A 21,624-nucleotide genomic window follows, 5' to 3' on the forward strand; every position below is an offset into this window, starting at 1 on the left:
CCCCCCCCCCCCCCCCCCCCCCCCCCCACCACCAGCAGCAGTATAAACCTAGATAGTCTTTGCTTGGTCAGATCAGGGCTTAATTCCCCTGAGGGTTAGATGGGAAAACAAAGTACAGTATAACCTTTTGTTAGTTCTTGCCTCATTCAGGTATCCAAAGGGCCTCTCTTTGATACTGATGACATCAACCAGAGGGGCAAGACTGGGTGAAGTTCCTCAGTGAGGTCAATGTGCCTCCCTTACCTCTTGGAAAGCCAGCCCAGGTGCTGGGTCTTGACTACACTGGGGCATGCTCCAGAGAGTGGGTACAGTGGATCTTGGGATTGAGGTCTTCTGCTATTTTAAGTTTTGTCCTCCCTAAGTATTTGAATAGTATTTTAAGCATAATATATTTGTCCTTTTTCCAGCCTTTTCTTTCTGGAAAAGCATACCTTTGCATACTGGTAGGAAAAATAATTTTGACTTGACTTGGTCCAAAGCACATTATGGAGTAACTGGGGATTAGTCTTCTAGCAGTCATCAGCAGGGCAGGCCATCCGCCCTGAGGCAGGTCAACTGGAGTGACATCTAGGAGAGCCAGTCTGCGGGAGACACTGGACACATCTGTCCTTCCCCCGACCCTGCACCCACAGCCTTCTAGATTACTCAAATTTCTCAGTCCTGTAGGAACCATTATGTGCTAGATAATGGAGGAAGACAGGATGCTTTTTGCCTGAATTCTTGTAAAGCCTGACTTCTGGAGAAATAAGATGTCTTTGTGTCCCCTCTTCAACATACCTCCTCCCTTTATTGCAGGAGCCTAAAATTCCTTCAGCGAGGGCAGAAAGACTATTCTTTAATGGAAGTGGGGCAGGGAGGAGGATTGAAATCTAGTAAATCCAGGACTGCATGTGCAGAGCTGATTTCCCCAGGGGCTCCTCTCCCTGCAGGCATGTTGGGTTGTGGGCCCCACACGGTGCTTCAGGAGCAGGTCTCCAGCATGATTTACCATCATGGCCTTCCCATATTCCAGTTACTTGTCTCCTTAATTAAGGGCAGGATGGTCAGGGACTGCTTTTGTTTCTATAGGCTTAAAACCTAATAGTGCGCTCAAGCCATAACAGGCACTCAGAACATGAATAATGAATGAAAACATGGCATGAGTATTTTGGGACCTCAAAAGAGAAAAAAACAGTAAAAATGGTAAATTAAAATTTGAAATGATCTTTCCCCCTGCCTTTTTTTCCCCCTTTAAGTATGTCTTCCTAAATCTCCAGCTCTTCATTTTGTTTTGTTGTTTACTTTTCATGGAGGTGAAACATTAGTAAAACTGAGATATATAGAGAGACTGATTAATGTTCTTTATATTCACTTTTGAAAAAGGTAAGTCTGAAAGAGGCAGTTTTAAGGCCAGCTGTGTAAAGAGTGTAGTTGTTGAGTGAGATAGCATTTATGATCTTTTGATTTTCCTAGCCTGTGACAATTAATAGATATTGAATTTGTCATTTGTCTAAAACCTAAGTTTGTCATTCTGGGGAAGGGGGTGCAGCAGAATGTGGGGTGGGGGTAGGGAATGACATTATTTTAAAGACACCAGGATTACAGTAGATTTCTTTTTCAAAATGTTAGGACTGTGTACCACAGTTTAAAGATTGAAATTATTTTCACAGCTGCAAAGAATTGCGCAGTATGATGCTTTTATAAATTTTATCTAGATCCTTAAGTGTGTGTGAGTGATGAATTATATTTTAATTTTCTGGTTTGGTACCATTGCTATTTAATGATACCAAAACAGCCTTTAAATCACAGCCTAAGACTGGAGCATTAAAGCATGTACTGAGTGGATTTTATATACATCCTAAAAATGTTGTATGCTCTCAAAGTCTGAGATTTTTAAACACAAACTTTAAGCATACCAGATGTTTAATATGGAAAATCTATACAATAAATAAGACTTTAAAGTTGAATTACCTGTTGCATTTAGTTCCTTTGGGGGCTGCTAGAAATAGTTATTTGGTTTCAATTGTGGAAGTTCCTGACTTCTGAATTCTTTTTAAAAATAAATTCAAATGAGATAATTTACAGATCACAAAGTAAGATTTTCACTTTAACTTTCGTTTATTATTTTTTTTTGGCAGCTGGCTGGTACGGGGATCTGAACCCTTGACCTTGGTGTTTTAACACCATACCTCTAACCAGCTGAGCTAACTGGCTAGCCCAGATTTTCACTTTAATCCACATACTTACGTCTAGTCAAATTGTCATATTAAAACTGTTCTGTTAGAACATGTGACCTGAGCAAAAAGAAAAAAAAAAAAACCACAAAAACAAGTATTTTAAAACCACAAATAATTTTTTTCCCAAGAAAACTCCAGTAATTAATGGAGGTTTTTCCAGTGTATTAATGGTTTGCTAAAAGAGAGACTGCTGTCAAGGTTTTGCTATGTTTATGTCCGAACAGGGTACAAAATCTATTTGTGGAGAATTAAGACCTTTATTTTATATCACTGGACAAGTGGGCCTCATGGTGCTGTCCTCTTGCTGTCTGGTTGTGGTGGAGAGCTGCTCTCCGTGGCTGCCCCTCATCGGTGTGTCAGGGGAGTTGCACGGTGGCCGATCATCTGAGCCACCACCTGAGACTGGAGTATTCTAGTCAGAAACCAGGACTGTGAGGAAAGACTAAGAATAGTCCAGGCAATTCAGACTAGCTGAGTCTCGCTCTCTTCTGGCCTTGGTTTCCCACTCTCCTCCTCTTTCCTGCAACCACTGTGCAGCCCCTCACATTATTTCCCTCCCAAATACTCCCATCTTTGGTACCCACTTCTGGTTCTGACCTTAGGGCCCACATGGGATGTGCCAATTGCTTATAGAGTAAACTATATATAGGTAAGATTTATGCAAGTTGATTTGTTTTAAAATATTTTTTTATTATGTATTGGAAAACAGAGTATTGTCTCTCTTCATCACATCCACTAAACTCTTTTAGCAAAAATTATCTGGTAACACACATCAGCACCTGTCACCCAGCTGGATGCAGGGCCCTGATACTAGAAACTGTCCCCAGAAACCTGATTCAGGGGAATGCTGCCTCTAATGGCTGGGCCCCACCAGTAGAGAAGCCCTTGATTCTACAGGAGCAGAGGAAGCTAATGTTTGATTACTTCATGCTCCCACGGACCTACTGTTTACTTTCAGGTGAACTGTGTTTAATATGTAAACCCTGTTTGCAAAACAGCAGGAGTTCAAAGATAAAAAGGGGTGGGAGAAGCAGAATTGTGAAAAACATGGTTTTGGAAACATGACTAAGTTTGTCTTTTTTTTGTGTGTGTGTGTGTATGTGTCTGTGGGTCCATCTGCTTTGCAGGGAAGACTTCCTGTCCCAAAGGAAGTGAACCGCAAGAAGAATGACAAGACCGTCGCTGCCTCCCTGACTCCACTGGGCAGCCATGAACTCTGCTACCCGAGAATCAGTTACCTCCACTCTTTTTAATCGTAACACCTCCATTTGTATTACATGCAGTGTATGGGTATTGATGAGATCATGGTATCATATATGGGATTTTTTTTCTGTGTAAATCATCCAGTATAAGAAGAAACTATGGGACTCTGAGCCTTGCTTTAGAGAACTTACAGTGGACAAATAGGTATCATCAAACCAGTTTTTAATCATTCTAACTCAAGTGAAAACGCTCAGAATTTCACACTGTGAATCCACGTTTACAACCCTTACAGGTGGGCCTTCAGGCCTGGTTCGCTACAACAATGTCTTCCACAACTCAAACTCCCACCGTGCTCACATGACCGGTCCACTCCTGCCTTCTCATTCACACAGCTCCTGACTGCTTCTCGCAGAGGCTGAGAGTCCCCCCCCCTTTTTTTTTCATTTAGATGTAACAAGCCTAGTAGTTTATGTTCATCAATTGTCTGTATATCTCTATATTTTATCCATGTACTCTTTTGATGTATAGAAGTAGTTTGAAACTCATTGTTTCCTTGTGGTAAGTGACCGAGATGCTGCCACAGGACCTGAGACACTGATGAATGGTGCTATTTTGGACTTTCAACATGCTCCTTGGCGAGGTAGCTCTGATGGAGTTATTTTTTATTTCTGTGTTCTAAGAAGGTGTTGGTACTCTGTTTCCCTGAATGTTGTTCTCTAGACTGGATTGACTTGTTTTCCTTGTGTCTTCAGCGTGGCTTTCTTCCTCAGTGTTGTAGGCTGAGTGATGCTACCAGAGAGTGTGAGAGACCGTGGTCTCCTTGGCTGGCAGTCATGGACATGCAGTCACGGCAGTGGGAGCAATCACAAAACTGTAATTTACTTGCCAAATCTCTTCCTTTTTGGAGCCACGCCTGCCTGACTTAGAGAAAGAAAAGCAATAATTTTCCAGGTGTTTCGAGGTGTCTCTTTGGGTTCATTTTGTTCAAAAGGATATTTGAAAAAAAAAAAAAGTACAAAGTCTTTTTTTAATAAATGCCCTCTGAAAAAAATCTGAAACACTGTCATCTGAATAGGAATATGAAAATTACACTTTTCTCACAAATTAAGATGGAAAAAAATGTCTTTACAAAATAATAATAATAATGAAAAAGGCAGAGCACTCTTTTTGGCGGTTTCAATAAGCAAAGTGTAGATGTTACATTTTTGTCCTTGCTCCCAAAGAAATGGATAAACAAAACTAAAATCAGATAATACCATCTACTCATGGAATGTTGTTGTGTTAGCCAGTCTGAAAGCCCACCTTAATTTTTATATAACTGTCTTTTAGCTCTTCCTTTGACAGGGCAGGCCTTGTGCTGAACTGTTCCGCTTCTGACTGTTAAACACTGATGACGCATGCGCGGCACCTCTTCGTTCTCTTCTCGCTGCCCCATTGGCCTGAGTTTCTTGTGCATTTCCCCCCTCCCTCCTTTGTTAGAATAGGAATATCAGTTGTGTAAATAGAGCAAGAAAACAGTATTCTGCATCTGTGGCATTTATGTAGAGTTGCAGCTGTGTACTGCTGGAAATGCAGGCTTTTGTAACAATGTGATCTTTACTGACGCACTCATGACAAGTACCCAATGTATTTTAGCTATTTTAGTAGTATTTGTTCAATAAATATGCAAGCTGTAAGGTAATTGTCTGATTTGGCTCATCATTGAAGAGACCTACTTTTGGATGCCTTCACTGGTTCATGCTAATTCATATGTTCCCAGAGCCCCGAAAGTCAGGCCAGGAAACCCAAGGACAAATATCAAAAGAGATGGAATCAGCCCTGCCTTTCATGCATTTTCCCTTTTGAGAGTTATATGAGATTAGGGGCTAGGCAGTGGCTCATTAAGATGGTATTTGCAGAGCTGCCTCTGGACACAGGAGAACTAGACCAAATCCTTTTATTTCTACTTTTTCTCCCTTTCAGGGCTTCCCCCATACGTCAAAACATATTCTTTCTTACTCCTTGCCATTGAGATGTACTCTGTAGTATTCTTTGTCCAACCAAAAGATAACTGACCTCACTTCTTCATGGACTGTTTGCACTTCTACACAAACAATAGGCTTAAACTTGTGAGAGGACAAAGATTTGAAATAGAATTTTAAGTCATTAAAACTTAATTCGTATGTACCCAGTTCTGGAGCCTAGCACGTGATTAGATAAGATCACCTCTGGAGGTCTCATGCGACACTGAAACCTGGCAGTTCAGGGGATTTATGCTCTCCCTGAGCATAAGAAATGCATGCTGGTCTCTCCTCATCCATTATGGGAGTGAAACTTTAACTTGGTTTACATACAAGTTGCTAAATTGGCTGGTTGGGTTCAGATGCTGGGGTGTCACCTGAATGAACAGAGGCTAAGGAACGACTTCTGAGATAAAAACCAGAGAAGAAGGAAGAGGAGCTAAAGGTATTATTGTCCCCAAACTAGGAGCTCAGCCTCTGGAGAGTGGGCATCAGATGCTCTCTGAGAAATTTTAGGTCTTGATACATGTGTCTGTGTGAGGACAGACTTTTAATTTGGAGGGTTACTGAGTTTAATTTGAAATTAATACACGTCTCACATTTTGGTTAAGTGTCCTATTTATCCTCAACTTTTAAAATTAATGAGGGAAAGGGGCCTGAGGGCAGAACTAAATCCCTGTTGTCTACCAGATAATCAGAATTTGTTCAACCTAAAGGAAAATTCTTAAAATGGAGATAACCACCACTTCTTTGCATACTCTGGAAGGAAGGGCTCCTTAAACATACATACCTTTCAACTTGTAAACAATCCCATTTTCCTTACCCCCAAAAGGCCCCCATCGCATGTAGGGTTTTCAAAGCTGTGAGGGGATACATCCTGCCTTCTTGCCATTGCTAATTTGGGAACAGAGAAAGGTGGTGAGGCCAAGCCCTAGAGGTGGTATAGCCTGGGTTGCTTTGTGCCTGTCTGTATTAGTTATCTATGACCACATAAATTACAACCAGACTTTCCATCTTGAAACAACAAACTTCTTATCCCACAGATTGTTGCTTAGGAATTTAGGAGCAGTTTAGCTGGTGGTTATGGCTCAGGATCTCTCTTTAGGTTGCAGTCAAGATGTCAGGAGGGACCGCAGTCATCTGAAGGCTTGATTGGGGCTGAAGAATCTGCTTCTAATATGGCTCATTTTCATGAGCGTTGGCAAGATGCCTCAGTGTTTCTATTCATGGGCCTCTCCATAGGGTTGTTTAAGTGTCCTCCTAACTTCTGGTTTCCTCAAGAGTGAAGAATATGAGAGAGCTGGGAGCAAGCCAAATGCCTGTGACCTGTTCTCAGAAGTCATCATCATCTATCATATTCTATTCATTAGAAGCAAGTCACTAAGTATAGTGACTTCAAGGAGGAAGGGAATTAAACTCTATCTTCTGAACAGCGAAATACCAAAGAATTTAAAGACATATTTTAAAACCAGCACACTACTTGAAATTAAAAGGCTCAGTGTAATTGTAGGCCAGGAGCTGGAAGTAAGAAGGGCTGAAACTAGAATCATAGTTTCTCCTTTCAGTTGGAAAACTTTTTACAATCCTTGGAGTCCCATAGACTGAGGGCGTAGGAATTATAACATCTGTTTACACGGCTTCCATTTACTAATCAATGTGCTATCAGCCCTGAAAGGAATATTTAGAGAATGCTCCATAGACTGAGGGCGTAGGAATTATAACATCTGGTTACACGGCTTCCATTTACTAATCAATGTGCTATCAGCCCTGAAAGGAATATTTAGAGAATGTTATTGGAAGCTGGATAAACAGGGAAGCTGGAATAAATGATGTCTAAAGTTCTGTCCAACTCTTTGGATTACGGTGTTCGCTGATTACAACCCCTCTGCCTCCATAAAGTCTGAAGTATTAAATGATTGACCCTGCACTTCAGTTTAAACTTTCAGGACTCCTGTGTGAGTGTCAGCTGTGGACTTGTAAAGAGTTAATAAATGCAGAGGCAGAGCTGAGAATTGGAGAGCTAACTGGAGTCAGAGCAGGAGACCCAAACTTTGGTGATGTCTAAAGTTCTGTCCAACTCTTTGGATTATGGTGTTCGCTGATTACAACCCCTCTGCCTCCATAAAGTCTGAAGTATTAAATGATTGACCCTGCACATCAGTTTAAACTTTCAGGACTCCTGTGTGAGTATCAGCTGTGGACTTGTAAAGAGTTAATAACTGCAGAGGCAGAGCTGAGAATTGGAGAGCTAACTGGAGTCAGAGCAGGAGACCCAAACTTTGATTAAAGACTGCTTTGTTCTTGCACCAGAGGCAAAAATATCACCATGTTGCTTTTGGGTGGAGATTGCTAACCAACAGCCGTGGACCAGATATAAGCTGTAGACTTGTTTTGCCTGCAACATGTTTTATTAAAATGTTGATTTAATTGCCGACATTTACAGGTTGGAAGATTTCACATGAAAATCGAGGTGGAAGAGTGGAAGATCTAGCAATAGTGGGGTTGGAGCTTAACAGTTGCCTGCACCTTAGGATGAGGCATGCCCCTTCTTGATCCAATCCTCACCTTTTTTCTTACACCCTGTCTACTTAATTCATTTACATCAACTGCCTGCCGTGCAACATGTTTTATTAAAATGTTGATTTAATTGCCGACATTTACAGGTTGGAAGATTTCACATGAAAATCGAGGTGGAACAGTGGAAGATCTAGCAATAGTGGGGTTGGAGCTTAACAGTTGCCTGCACCTTAGGATGAGGCATGCCTCTTCTTGGTCCAATCCTCACCTTTTTTCTTACACCCTGTCTACTTAATTCATTTACATCAACTGCCTGCCTTTGTTGGCATGGCAGTTTGAAAAACCAGTCCTCTGCTTTTGAGGGGATGGTGATGTGCTTATTTTCACCATCAAAGGGCCGTGGTTTGATAACAGGAACACTTGCAGGACTGTGAACACTAGACTGGAAACAGGCTCCTTAATACTGATTGCAAAATCTATCTGCTGCAATTCCATCTGCACCTCTCTGGGCCCTCTTTGGAACTCTTTGATTATGCTCCTCCAGAGACTGAGATCCCATGGTAAAAAATCTTAGGTTGGGTCAGGTTAAGCTATATATGGGTATGATAGATTCATGATTTTCAAACTGGGGTACATGTGCCTAAAGGTATGTGACAGCTTTCCAAGGAGTACATGCTCATGGATAGTTTTAAGGGGATTAATTTCCAGATCCCCTGTATATATTGTACTCTTCCCTAAAATTGATCTGCTAAGAATAAGTCTGTGTTCATAACAGTCCTTTCCCCACATTACACATAAAAAAAAATATGAGTCTTATGCATTCCAAATCTTATTATGACACCAAAACCCCAGGTATAGCAAACAGAGAGCAAGGTTCCTTTAATGATTAATCGTAAATCCACAGAGCTTTGGGCATTCCCTTATTATGCACATGTTAAAGGTGATTATGATGTTAGATTAGATAGAAATGAGGTGTTTGGACTCATGGATTTTCAGAATTCAGATATATGGTAATATGGAGTAAGGGGAATAATGGCAATTTCTGTTTAACATCTTTTCCTCCTCCTCCTCTTGACTCTTGTCAGTGAGTGTCTTGCTCTTGAGGATAATCCTGAGAGAGTGAAACAAAGAAAAAATTAGGGAGAGACATTGAACACAAAAAGTAGCTTTTTTGTGTAGTTAATTGTAAACATTTATTTTCCACTATCTCAATATCTGTCCCTAGAATGTATCTTGACTGGGAAGAAAAGTAACTTGGAACAGCTAAAGCAGTACAGGTTTGCAATGCTGATTATTTTGAGTGTAACTAGAACGCCTTTTGGGAATACCAATTTTTTTACAAGATACAGTGGATAAAACCCAAGGATAAAAGACTTTCTTGTGGTTCTTTCAGATTTGATGTGCATTAGTTAATAAAGTTGTCAAAACCTATTGTATCAAACCATAGCATAAAATACTTATTTAATTATAGTAAGTTCTCATCATATTTTATCTTATAAAATGTTTAATATCTTTTTCATAATAACAACAAAAAATATGTGTTGCCAGACTGATCAGCAGCCTAGAACCATTACATTATTAGGGGTGTTTCTGATTTTCACACTAGTTCTTTAATTATTCTTGAAAACCAGTCAGCGGTGTTCAGTAGCCTCACACAATTTTACTGGAGATGTACCAGGCCTTTTATCATTCTTCTTGCTTTATATGAGAAAGAGTGTTTCTATAACTTATTTAAGCATGGAACAATTAATTATATTAAATCTGTATCATTTTAATTTTGATTGTTTGTATAGTGATCAGTTTCACAAGATATATTTTTAGTTCTCATTGATTTTTATAATATTCCTCGAAATAGCTATCTGTATTGAAAAATGAAGTCAAACTTTTTTTCTGACAGGTATATCTGATTTGACTCACTGGTTTGACAGTAAAAGATTGGCCCTACCAGTGAGGTTTTATGACAGACATTGTCCATAAATGAGCTAAATCTGAAACTCCAAAGTAGTGATAATATATTTAAAACAAGAAATAAGATCAAAGCATTTTATCAAAAAGCATTGTTTTGGTAAAAAGGTAATGAAATTAAAGGTATATATGTTCTTCCTGCCATTTCTGAGGATATGTGGTTTTCAAAGGTGGGTCTAAGTGAAAGTGTTACAACATAATTAAGAATAATTTGATAAATCTTAGTAAAGCTCTCCTGCTATACTTCCCAGAAATTGAGAATGTGAATTGTTCAAATGACTGTAGAAGAAATCTTGCTAGTCAGGTGCTTCCCAATTCATTGCTTTAAAAAAAATTGAAGAATGACCTTGTCAGGTGACAGATTAAAAATATTTTTTGATAATAAATCATTATATGAATTTTGGCATATAACATAGGAATTCAAAGAATTGAAATACATTGCACAATAAAACACTCAATTCCTACAGCTTTCATCTATGAAAACAAAAAAAGGAAATAAAATTGATGCTGACCCTGTCTTATCTTAGCAATGAGTAATATTCATCCACAGATACATGAACTAACTCACGAAGTTCATCTCATTAAGAAATGCATTTGCAATATAATTTCACTGTTGTGTTTAATAATTAATATAAGATAATCAGATAATCATGTTGTTTTAATCAATATTGCTAATAATGTTAATTTAATCACACAGATGTTTTTTAATGCTTAGAGCTTTATGGCCACAGAAAATTAAAGTAAAAATTCAATTTAGGTACATTTTAATTGCAGATAAATGTGATAGGGTGATCAATAAAGTATTTTCAAACAAAAATCATTTTACATTAGGATAAGGTTCTTTGGGTGAAGTGGACTAAAAATTTAAGTTCAAGAAGAAATACAAAAAAAGTCAAATTTCTGTAAGTTAAAGAGGTACTTGTTTTTAAAAATGGAATGATGATGGGTTATTTTTTGTCATGGTATTTAAATTCGACTTTATACTTTTATAGAAGAAATTCACCTTTCATTTTGAAATGGAGATATTTATGATATGCCCCAAGTTACATCCTTTGAAAGTATTTAAATTTATGATGGAAAACTTTAGTATCCACTTAAAAATTTCACGATGGTATGTACTTTATTAAGATTTTCTTAGGGGTATGAAAGCAAAAGAGTTTGAAAACCTCTGAGCTGGACAACAATCTAGGTGCTGTGTTTTGAGAAGGTCACTATTGGCCAGAAATACTTCCTGCATAGTCACGATGCCTACATTTCCCACATTATTCCTTTAATTAAAGCCTGGAAGGTTGCTGGACATTAACTTACTGTACTGTAGGGATCAAGCCCCTGAGGGAACATGGCACTGGTGAATTTTGATGGGGAAGAAATGCAAGGTCCAAACTGCCTGTCAGTGGTCAAGCATGAGAGACTGGATGGTCCACCAAGGCACTAACCATACAGGGGAAAGTGAGGAAAGTCCCAGAGGAGACCAGTCCTCCTGGGCTGCAGATTCAGTGGGTCTGCAGAAGATGGGCAACTCTTAGAGTCATTACTTCCTTCCCCCTTGACACAACTCACATCTCTTTAGTGCTAATATATTTTCCTCCATACTTCATCATATGTCCATCCAGCATATTCCAAAGGGATGGGTTGGTGGTCAACTCATGGGAGAAGGGGGCCCAGGTCAGTAAGAGAAGAGAGATTATACATCAGGCCCCAAACCTGTAGTCCTTGAGACCCCGGCACCTTTGGGGAAAAGGCCATAGAGCAACAGGCAACTTGTGAATCAGGGCAGCAAAAAGGGATCATCTTTTCTTTTATTGCATGTGTCCATGAGGCTTACATCTGAACATAACTACACAGAAGGAATACAAAATTGATCTATTCTCTTGTACAACACATACTGCCATTAATGCGCAGTTTAGTTATTTCACCAAGGGACTCATATGGCTATGCAACAGCCTCATGGAAAGAGAATTTTACGAATGCATTAATTCGCTGATGCCTTAAAGTTGAGCAGCTTATTAGTTGGAACATTTCTGAGACCAATGCTCATTAATTTCCACCAACACATTGGTTCTAGCTGAGCTCTCAGAGGCTGCACAGAATGAGCTGGCTCTTTTTTCCATGCAATGACCTTTCACATCTTGCTCCCTTGCCTTTTTCTCCTGCAGGCCTCAGTTTCTTTAGCTGGTTTTCCCGTGGCCTGTTTTCTGGGACTTTCACTGCCCCTATTGTTCTCTTATGTGAACCCTTGTTTGTGACCCACACAGCTTCTTCTTAAAAATGATAGCTGAGGTCTGGAAGGGATCAATGGCCAAGGCTTCCACTGAAGAAACACACTGAATAGAGCTCTGGCTGTTAGAGTCTTCTATGATATGGTAAGTGGAAGTGGGTGACGAGTCCAGTTAGGGTCTAAACAGCTGTTGTAGATCCCCACGTGCTCTGTAGTACTTGACACTCTGGGCAGCCCCAATCCTGAGCAAAGTCTCCACTGTGCCCCTCGCTATATAGTGCTGCTCCCATGGCACAGTGAAAAGGAGAAACAGTCACTTTTGTTGGGGGCCCTGGATCACCTCCTGTTTGCTCTTCCCTGGGCTTTGTGACAAGGCTGCTAGATATCCAGGAGAGGGCAGCAGGCAAGGAGTCTCCTCAGGCCTTCTTGTGGCTTGTCTCCTGGCTTCTTCCTTAAGATCCCGAGGCTAGTTTCTGAAAAACAAATGTTCCCTATAGAGCTGAGAGGTGCTGCTCTCTAGGAGAGGGGGGTAACTAGAACACTAATTTGTCATTAACAGCTGGGATCTGCTTTGTTGAATGTGGTAATGAGGGAGTATTTGATGTAAGTTCTTGTGGAGGAGAAGAATTAGCTCAGAGGGACATTTTAAAAAGTGTGGTAGCAGCCCCCGGAAAGAGTGTGAAAAATAGCTGCTTGCTCATTGCATCTGTAGGACACTTGAGGGGTTGTCACATATATCATTTCACATATGGCCCCGCAGCAACACTGTGAGGTCAGCATCATTATCTCAGTTGAAGGATAATTAATTGCTCAGAGTGAAATGTCTTATCTAATATGGCAGAGCCAATCTTTACCTTTTCCATGGTACCGCTTTAGGAAGCCTAACCTTGCTACTTCCAACTTGCTTTTTCTTCATGATGTTTCTTACTTCCCATATTAGTCAGGAAGAAACATAAGAAACTAAGAAAATTAGTCCCCAGATAAACAGAACTAATTATACACACACGCACACACACGCACACGTGTGTGTGCGTGTGTGTGTGTGTATAATAAACAGGACCAATAAATATATGTGTGTGTATATATATATATATATATATATATATATATATATATATATATATAGAGAATCCCTTTACTTGACATTCTCAGCATTCTCTTGGTATATCCTAACTATGGGCTTTATATTCATGGGGCATTATGTCTCAGGATTATTACACAAGGAGGTCTTCAAAAAGTTCATGGAAGGATTTGTATTACCTTTTAATTCCATTTTCCATGAACTTTTTGAAGTATCCTCATATATATATATATATAAAGAGATTTATTACAAGGTATTGGCTAAGACAATTATGGAGGCTGAGAAGTCCCATGATCTGCCATCTTCAAAGGAAAGAAGACCCAGGAAAGCCAGTCATGTAGTTCAAAAGCCTGAGAGCTGATGGTGTAGATTCCAGTCTGGGTACAAAGACAGAAGATCAATGTCCCAGCTCAAGCAGTCAGGCAGAGGGAAGGCAAATCCAAACTAACTTTGTTTTTTTGTTCTATTCAGACCCTCAATGAATGGGATGATGCCACCCGCATTAGGAAGGGCCATCTACTTCACTCAGTTCACCAGTTAAGATGCTAATCTCTTCCAGAAATACCCTCATAAACACCCCTAGAAATAATGTTTAATCAGATATCTGTACACCCATGGTCCAGTCAAGTTGACACATAAAATTAACCACCATGCTTCCCTCATATGTAAACTTGCTCTCAAAAAGTATCTGTAGTCCTTTCAGCCTAAGAACTGAATGGCTAAAAAGTTGTCTTGGTTTCATGAGTGTATTTGTATTTTAATACAGCAGAAATCCTTAAATCAGAGTGGGATGCTAATGGTGAGATTTCAGGCATCAGATATGGGAGGTGAGGGACACAGGGCAGCGTTTTCATTCCTTCATGACAGAGACCTTTGTGGTCCTCTTCAAGCCTGACTTTCAGCAGGCTGATATCAACCGTTTGTTCTTGTGCAAGTGCCCTCATGGCAGAAATGCTTTCTTCCCTAGATTACATATTCCTAGGGAGTATTTATCAACTGGATGTGTGCACCATCTGGTTGGGACATCTGTCAGTGTGTTGATCTGTGGGGCTGATATGGCTGATCTGGCTGGTTGGGTGGCTGTCCCCTTCCTCACTACTACTTGTAGGTCCATTCCAAAGCTGTGTGGCAATAAGAGGTAGAAGAAGGTCATTCTCTGTTCAAAGGCACCTACCATCTGCAAACAGAGAAACTGCTTTGGCTGGGTTCATCTGTCAAAAAACTAATAGTGAACTGAAAAAAAAAAAATAACCTTTTACTTTTGGAGGAAGTAAGAAGATGACCCTGCTTATGTAAGTTAAAGTGACAGCTTTTTGTTCTTCCACATCCCCTACTATGCTTTTCAAAAGAGAGACAGCTTTTGTCTCAAAACTCTGGGCATGACAGGAACAGCTGTTCTCAGAGCTCACACCTGACTCCCATCTCTGATGCTGTGTTATCTGAGGCTCCAGCCTCTCTGGTCAGCCTGTACCCTCCTTGCCTTTGTGGTAAAGGTGGGGGAGGGAATATGTCCTGCTGGGTGACTTATGAACCTCTTCTGATGCGGGCATCAATTCTGCAACTCCCATCTCAGTCATCTTCACAATTTTGGGCCAATGGGTATTGCTGTCACTTCTCTTTCTACTAGTGACTTGCCTTTGTGGTAAAGGTGGGGGAGGGAATATGTCCTGCTGGGTGACTTATGAACCTCTTCTGATGCGGGCATCAATTCTGCAACTCCCACCTCAGTCATCTTCACAATTTTGGGCCAATGGGTATTGCTGTCACTTCTCTTTCTACTAGTGAAGACTGAAGAACAGAAAGGGTTATATAGCTTTGCCAAGTTAAGATTGCTCAGAAAGAGTCAAGTGCTCTGTTCTTTGCATAAACTTAAGAAACATGAGGATAAGTTAGAACTTGAGAATGATTTTAGTTCAGTGGTTTTCCATTGTAGCTGCATATTAGAAATACCTACAGAAACCTTAAAAGAATATCTATGGCTGACTTCACCCTCAGAGAAATAGAGTAACTCTTCCACCCCCTTTCCCTCAGGACAAAGCCTGGGCATTTGTATCCTTTTAAATCTCTCTAAATGATTCTGAGAGTTCTTCAATTCTTTCTCCATCCATGATCATTTATATTGAGGAGCTTCATGGTGATAACTGGTCCAACCACTGAAAGTCAAGTACAAGGTATCTGATTAGACAGCATAAGTCACCACTGGAGCAGAATAATAGTGAGTAATGTGTGAGAAGTTTTCTCCTTTCTGCAGGTCCACATGGCTCAGCTGGAAGTCGGATGACTTCTTGCTTTCTGGACTTGGCTCTGCTCTTAACCAGCTGCTCCTTTATCTTGAGATGGCTTAGTTTTCTCTTTTGTTGTAAGGGAAGAATAATACCTACCTATCAATTGGAAAGGGGTGCTGTGAGCATAAAAGGCATATCCCCTGTGAGTGGTAGATGTGTGGGTGGCACATTTTTCTTGGAAAGAGGGAATGACTACTAAAGGAGAGGTGAAGGAATGGAGGATGGGTATGGAAAGGGGTGGTGGGCCTGTGGAAATCATACAGGTGGATACCTTGGAAGATGGTGAAACTTGCAGGGGCAGGAAGGAAGGCAGAAAAAGGCTTCATGCAGGGAACACTGTGTGTCAACTATAGTAAGCTCTTTAAGAGATGAGGAAAGGAGGAAATGGAGGAAAACAGACCTGGGACTTGCATTCAATTCTATTCCTGTGAGTACATGGAAAAATAGAGACAGAAGGCCGAGAGGGCCTCAACTTGATAAAAGCATCTACAAAAAACTACAGCTAACATTATACTTAATGGTGAAAGATTGAATGCCTCCCCCCTAAGATTAGGAACAACATCAGGATGACTACTCTCACCACTCTTATTCAACACAGTATTGAAAGTTCTAGCCTGTGCAATAAGGCAAGAAAAGGAAATCAAAAGCATACAGATTTGAAAGGAAGAAGTAAAACTGCCCTGTTTTGCATATGAAACAACTGTCTATGTAGAAAATCCCAAGAAATCCACACACAAAAATTCTTACAACCAATAAGTTCAGCAAGGTTGCAGGATATAAGATAAACATTAAAAAAAAATTAGTTTTATTTCTTTATACTAGCAATGAGTTCATGGACACCAAAATTAAAAATAAAATATCATTTACAATCTCTCAAAATAAAAAGAAATATTTAGGTGCAAATCTAACAAGCGTGGACAGAATTTGACTGATGGAAACTGCAAAATGCTGATAATGAAATCAAAGAGTATTATAAATGTAGAAACATGCCATGTTCACAGATTGAATGACCCATAGTAAAGATGCCAGTTTTCCCAAAATTGATATAACACAAATTCTAACAAAATTCCAGCAAGACTTTTTGTAGATATATAAAAGATTACCCTAAAATTTTATGGAAAGGCAAAGAAACTGTTATAGCTAAAACAATTTGAAAGAGAATGAAGTGAAAGAAATCAGTTTATTAAATTTCAAGACATTATACAACTACAGTAATCAAGGCTGTGTGTTATTAGCAGGGAGATAGACTTACAGATCAATGAAACACAGTAAAGAACTCAAAATTGACCTATATAAACATGACCAACTGATGTTTGATTAAGATGGAAAGGCACATTTCAACACAGAAAGGTAGCCTTTTCAACAAATGGTGCTGGAGCAATTAGACATTCATAAGCAAAAAATAAAATAAAAATAAAAATAAAACTCTACCTATCACCTTATATGAATATTAACTAAAAATGGATCACAGACTTAAATGCAAAAGGTAAAACTATAAAAATTTTAGAAAAACATAGATAAACTATTTAGAATCTAGAGCTAGGCAAGGAGTTCTTGAACTTGACTCCAAAAGCATAATCCATAAAAGGAAAAATTGATAAATTTGACTTTGTCAAAATTAAAGACTTCTGTTCTGTGAAAGACCCGAGTAAGAGGATGAAAAGAAAAGATATAGACTGGGTGAAAACATTTGCGAACCATGTATTTGAAAAGCAACAGTATCTAGAATATATAAGGAATGCTCAAAGATCACCTGTACACTCATATGTTGATCGTAGGAATGTAAAGTAGTGAAACAGTTTTGGAAAATAGTTTGGCAGTTCTCCAAAAATTAAACATGGAGTTACATATGACACAGCAATTCCACTCCTACTTGTATACCCAACAGAAGTGAAAATAATGTGTACACAAAACTTGTATGCAAATGATCTTAGTAGCATTATTCATAGTAGCCCCAAAGCGAAAACTACTTAAATGACAGATAAACAGATAAACAAAATGTGGTATATCCATATAATGCAATACTATTTGGCCATAAAAAGGAATGAAGTACTGAAACGTGCTACAACATGGATGAACCTTGAAAATATAAGCCAAGTAAAAGATGCCAGTCACAAAAGGCCACGTATTGTATGATCCCATTTATATTAAATGTCCAGAACAGGCAAATGCATATAGATAGAAAGTATATACCACATCAATAAAATCGAGGACAAACACTATATGATAATATCCACAGACTCAGAAAAAGCATTTGACAAAATTCAGCATCCCTTCATGATAAAGACTCTCAACAAATTATTTATAGAAGGAAAGTATCTCAACATAACAAGACAAGTATGACAAACTCACTGCCAACATCATGCTGGATGGGGAAAAGCTGAAAGCTTTTCCTTTGAGAACAGGATCAAGACAAGGATGCCCATTCTCAACACTCCTATTCAACATAGTATTGGAAGTATTAGCCAGAGCAGTCAGTCAAGAGAAAGAAATAAAGGGCATCCAAATTGGAAAAGATGAAGTTAAATTTTCCTTGTTCACAGATTCCATGATCCTATATATAGAAAAACCTGTGACTTCTACCAAAAAACTCCTAGAGCTGATAAATGAATTCAGAGAAATCGCAGGGTACAAAATCAATACACAAAAATCAGTAGCATTCTTATACAACAACAATGAATACGCAAAAAAAGAAATCAAGAAAGCAAGCCTATTTACAGTAGCTACCAAAAGAATAAAATACCTAGGAATAAATTTAACTAAGGAGGTGAAAGATCTCTAAAGTGAGAACTATAAAACACTGCAGAAAGAAATTAAAGAGGACACCAAAAGATGGAAAGACATTCCATGTTCATAGATTGGAAGAATTAATGTTTTGAAAATGTCCACACTACCCAAACCCTTTGATCTACAGATTCAATGCAATCCCCATCAAAATACCAAGGACATTCTTCACAGAAATAGAAAAAAACGATCCTAACATTCATATGGAACAAAAAAGGTCCCATATAGCCAAAGCAATCTTGTACAATAAATGAATGAATGAATGAATGAATGAATGAATTTATTTAATTTATTTATTTAATGACCAGCCACAACTGGGGCCAATTTACCCACAGCTGGAGTAGCCAAAGTAGCCTGAGTGCTGGTACTGGAAGCAGCTTCCTGAGGTGGTCCTGGGCAGTGAGCCCATGGAGGGCTCCTCAAGGCTGTTCCCCAAAACCATTTTGTCTCCCTAGGTTTTGGGGCCTGAAATGGAAGGATTGACTACAGAGGCTTCTGCAATGCCTTCAGGGCCTCTTTCTCCTCCTCTTGATAATCCCTTTCCTTTGTACTAATCTTAGCACTATTGGATTTTTCTTCTGAAAACGCTCTCTGCTTCTCTACACATGGCCAGGCTGCAAATTTTCCAAATCTTTACACTCTGCTTCTCTTTTAAATTCTGACTTTATGTCATGCCTTTGCTGCCATAACTCAGCACAGGCTGTTGCAAGTAGCCATGCAGCTTCCTTAATGCTTTGTTGCTTAGAAATTTCCTCTGTCAAACATTCTGGTTCACAACTCTTAAGTCCTACCTTCTTCAAAGTCCTAGGGCATGGACAGAATGCAGCCAATTTCCTTGCCAGTTCATAACAATGATGATCTTTGCTCCAGTTTCCAATAAATTCCTTCTTATTTCTATCTGAGACCTACTTAGAAGGGTCTTTACAGTCCATATTTCTGTCAGCATTCTGCTTGCCACCATGTAACCGGTCTCTAAGGCTGTCTAAACTTTCCTTTGTCTTTTTGTCTTCTTCTGAATCCTCCAAACTCCTCCAACCTTTGCCTAACACCCAGTTCCAAAGCTGCTTCCACATTTTCAAGTACTTGTTATAAGCAACACCCCACTTCTCTGGGACCAATTTTCTGTATTCGTCCGTTTTTGTTGCTATAACAGAGTACCTGAGACTGGGTGATTTATGAAGAAAAACAACATTTATTGCTTACAGTTCCTGAGGGTGGAAAGTCCAAAGTACATCTGCTGGTGGTGACAGTGACCCAGGGGTCTCACATTGCAAGATGGTGGAAGCAGAGAGAACAGAGTGAGCAAGAGAGAAAGACAGACTCTCCTCTTCTTTTAATGCCCTCAGAACCACACCTTGGACCACCATTTTTCATACATTCACTATGGCACAGTCCTACAATCCAATCACTTCTTCAAGGTCCCACCTCTCAATTACCATATTAGGATTTCCCACCCTCTTAACAATCACGGTTGGGGCTAAGTTTCTAATACATAAAACGTGGGGAACACAGTTCAAGCTCCAATGAGTTCTGGGGAGACATAATTCAATCCACTACAGGCCCCAAGAACATACTTTGAGGAAAACACTGCCTCTTCAGTAAATGGCACTAGGAAAACTGGACATCCATGTGTAGAAGAATGAAACTAGATCCACACATCTTGCCATATACCAAAATCAACTCAAAATGGGTTAAAGTCTTAAATATAAGGCCTGAAACTATAAAACTCATAAAAGAAAACATAGGGGAAACACTTCCAGGTGTAGACTGGGCAAAATTTTATGAGTAAGACACCTAAAAGAATAGGCAACAAAAGAAAAATAAACAAGTGGGATTATATCAAGCTAAAAAGTTTCTGCACAGCAAAAGAAACAATTAACAGAGTAAAAAGACAACCTACAGAATGGGAGAAAATATTTGCAAACTGATATCCAGCAAGGGACTAATATTCAGAATATAAAAGGAACTAGCAACTTGACAGTAAAAAAACAAATAACCTGATTTAAAAATGGGCAAAGGAGGAGCTGAATAGACATTTCTCAAAGGAAGACATACAAACGGCCACCAGGTATATGAAAAAATGCTCAATGTCACTAATCATCAGGGAAATGAAAATCAAAACCACATTGAAATATCATCTCACCCCAATTAGACTGGCTATTATCAAAAAAACAATTAAATGCTGGCAAGGATGCAGAGAAAGGAGAATCCTTCTGCACAGTTGGTGGGACTGTGAATTAGTACAGCCATTTTGGAAGGCAGTATGGAAATTTCTCAAACAACTAGATAGAACTACCATATGATCCAGCAATTCCACCACTGAGAATATACCAAAGGAATGGAAATCATCATGTCAAAGTTATACCTGCATTCCCATGTTTATCACAGCTCTATTTGCAATAGACAAGATATGGAACCAACCTAAATGTTCATTGATGGACAACTGGACAAAGAAAATGTGGTATATATACACAATTTAATACTACTCCGCCTTACAAAAGAATGCAATTCTGCCATTTGCAGCAACATGGATGAGCTTAAAGAAAATTATGTTAAGTGAAATAAGCCAGGCACAGAAAGAGAAATACCACATGTCTTCATTCATAAGTGGGAGCTAAAAAATAAACAAACAAAAAGAGAGAGAGAGGAAGGAAGGGAAGAGGAGGGAGGAAGGAAGGAACAACTACAATAATACCTTGAAATTTCAGAAGGCGAGAGCAGGACTATGGTTATTAGAGGTGGAAAAAGGAGAAGGGGAGGGGGGCTAGGGAGAAATTGGGAAATGGACAGAAAGAATAATCACGTTTTGTAGTGATGAAAATGCTAATAATCCTGATTTGATCATCACGTATTGTACACAAATACTGATAGGCAACTCTGTACCCCACAAACATGTATAATCAATTATGTTTCAATAAAAAAGGAAAAGAAAAGAAGTAGATTAGCGGTTACCAAGAGCTGAAGGAGGAGGAATGGGGAGTGATTGCTAATGCATATTGGGTTTTCTTTTGGGCTAATTAACATGTTCTGAAATTATCTATGTGGTGTTTACACAAGTTCTGAGTATGCTAAAAACTACTGAGTTGTACACTTTAAAAGGGTGGATTTATGACATATGAATTATATCTCAATTTTTAGATGATGAGCAGTAAAAAACCCAAACAATCTAATTAGAAAATCGTGAAAGGCAAATGACATTTCACCACAAGACATATACAGATGGCAAATAAGCACACGAAGATGTTCAACATCATTAGTCATTACGGAAAAGCAAATGAAAACCACAGTGAGGTATCATTAAATACCTATCGGAATATCTAAAACAAAAAACAGTGATAATACCAACTGCTGATGA

General features: G+C 39.1%; 1 protein-coding gene across 1 annotated transcript in view; it reads left to right on the forward strand.

The window, feature by feature from the left end:
• The window catches only part of NREP (neuronal regeneration related protein), a 27,877-nt gene extending 22,777 nt beyond the window's left edge, over nucleotides 1-5,100 (forward strand). The window contains exon 5 of the mRNA XM_008576638.1: nucleotides 3,344-5,100. Within this exon, the coding sequence (XP_008574860.1) occupies nucleotides 3,344-3,469 (126 nt within the window). The 3' untranslated portion in view covers nucleotides 3,470-5,100. The remainder of the gene's footprint in view (nucleotides 1-3,343) is intronic.
• The last annotated feature ends 16,524 nt before the right edge of the window (nucleotides 5,101-21,624 follow it).

Source organism: Galeopterus variegatus, unplaced genomic scaffold (genome assembly GCF_000696425.1).
Source record: "Galeopterus variegatus unplaced genomic scaffold, G_variegatus-3.0.2 Scaffold1381, whole genome shotgun sequence".
Lineage (NCBI taxonomy): Eukaryota > Metazoa > Chordata > Mammalia > Dermoptera > Cynocephalidae > Galeopterus > Galeopterus variegatus.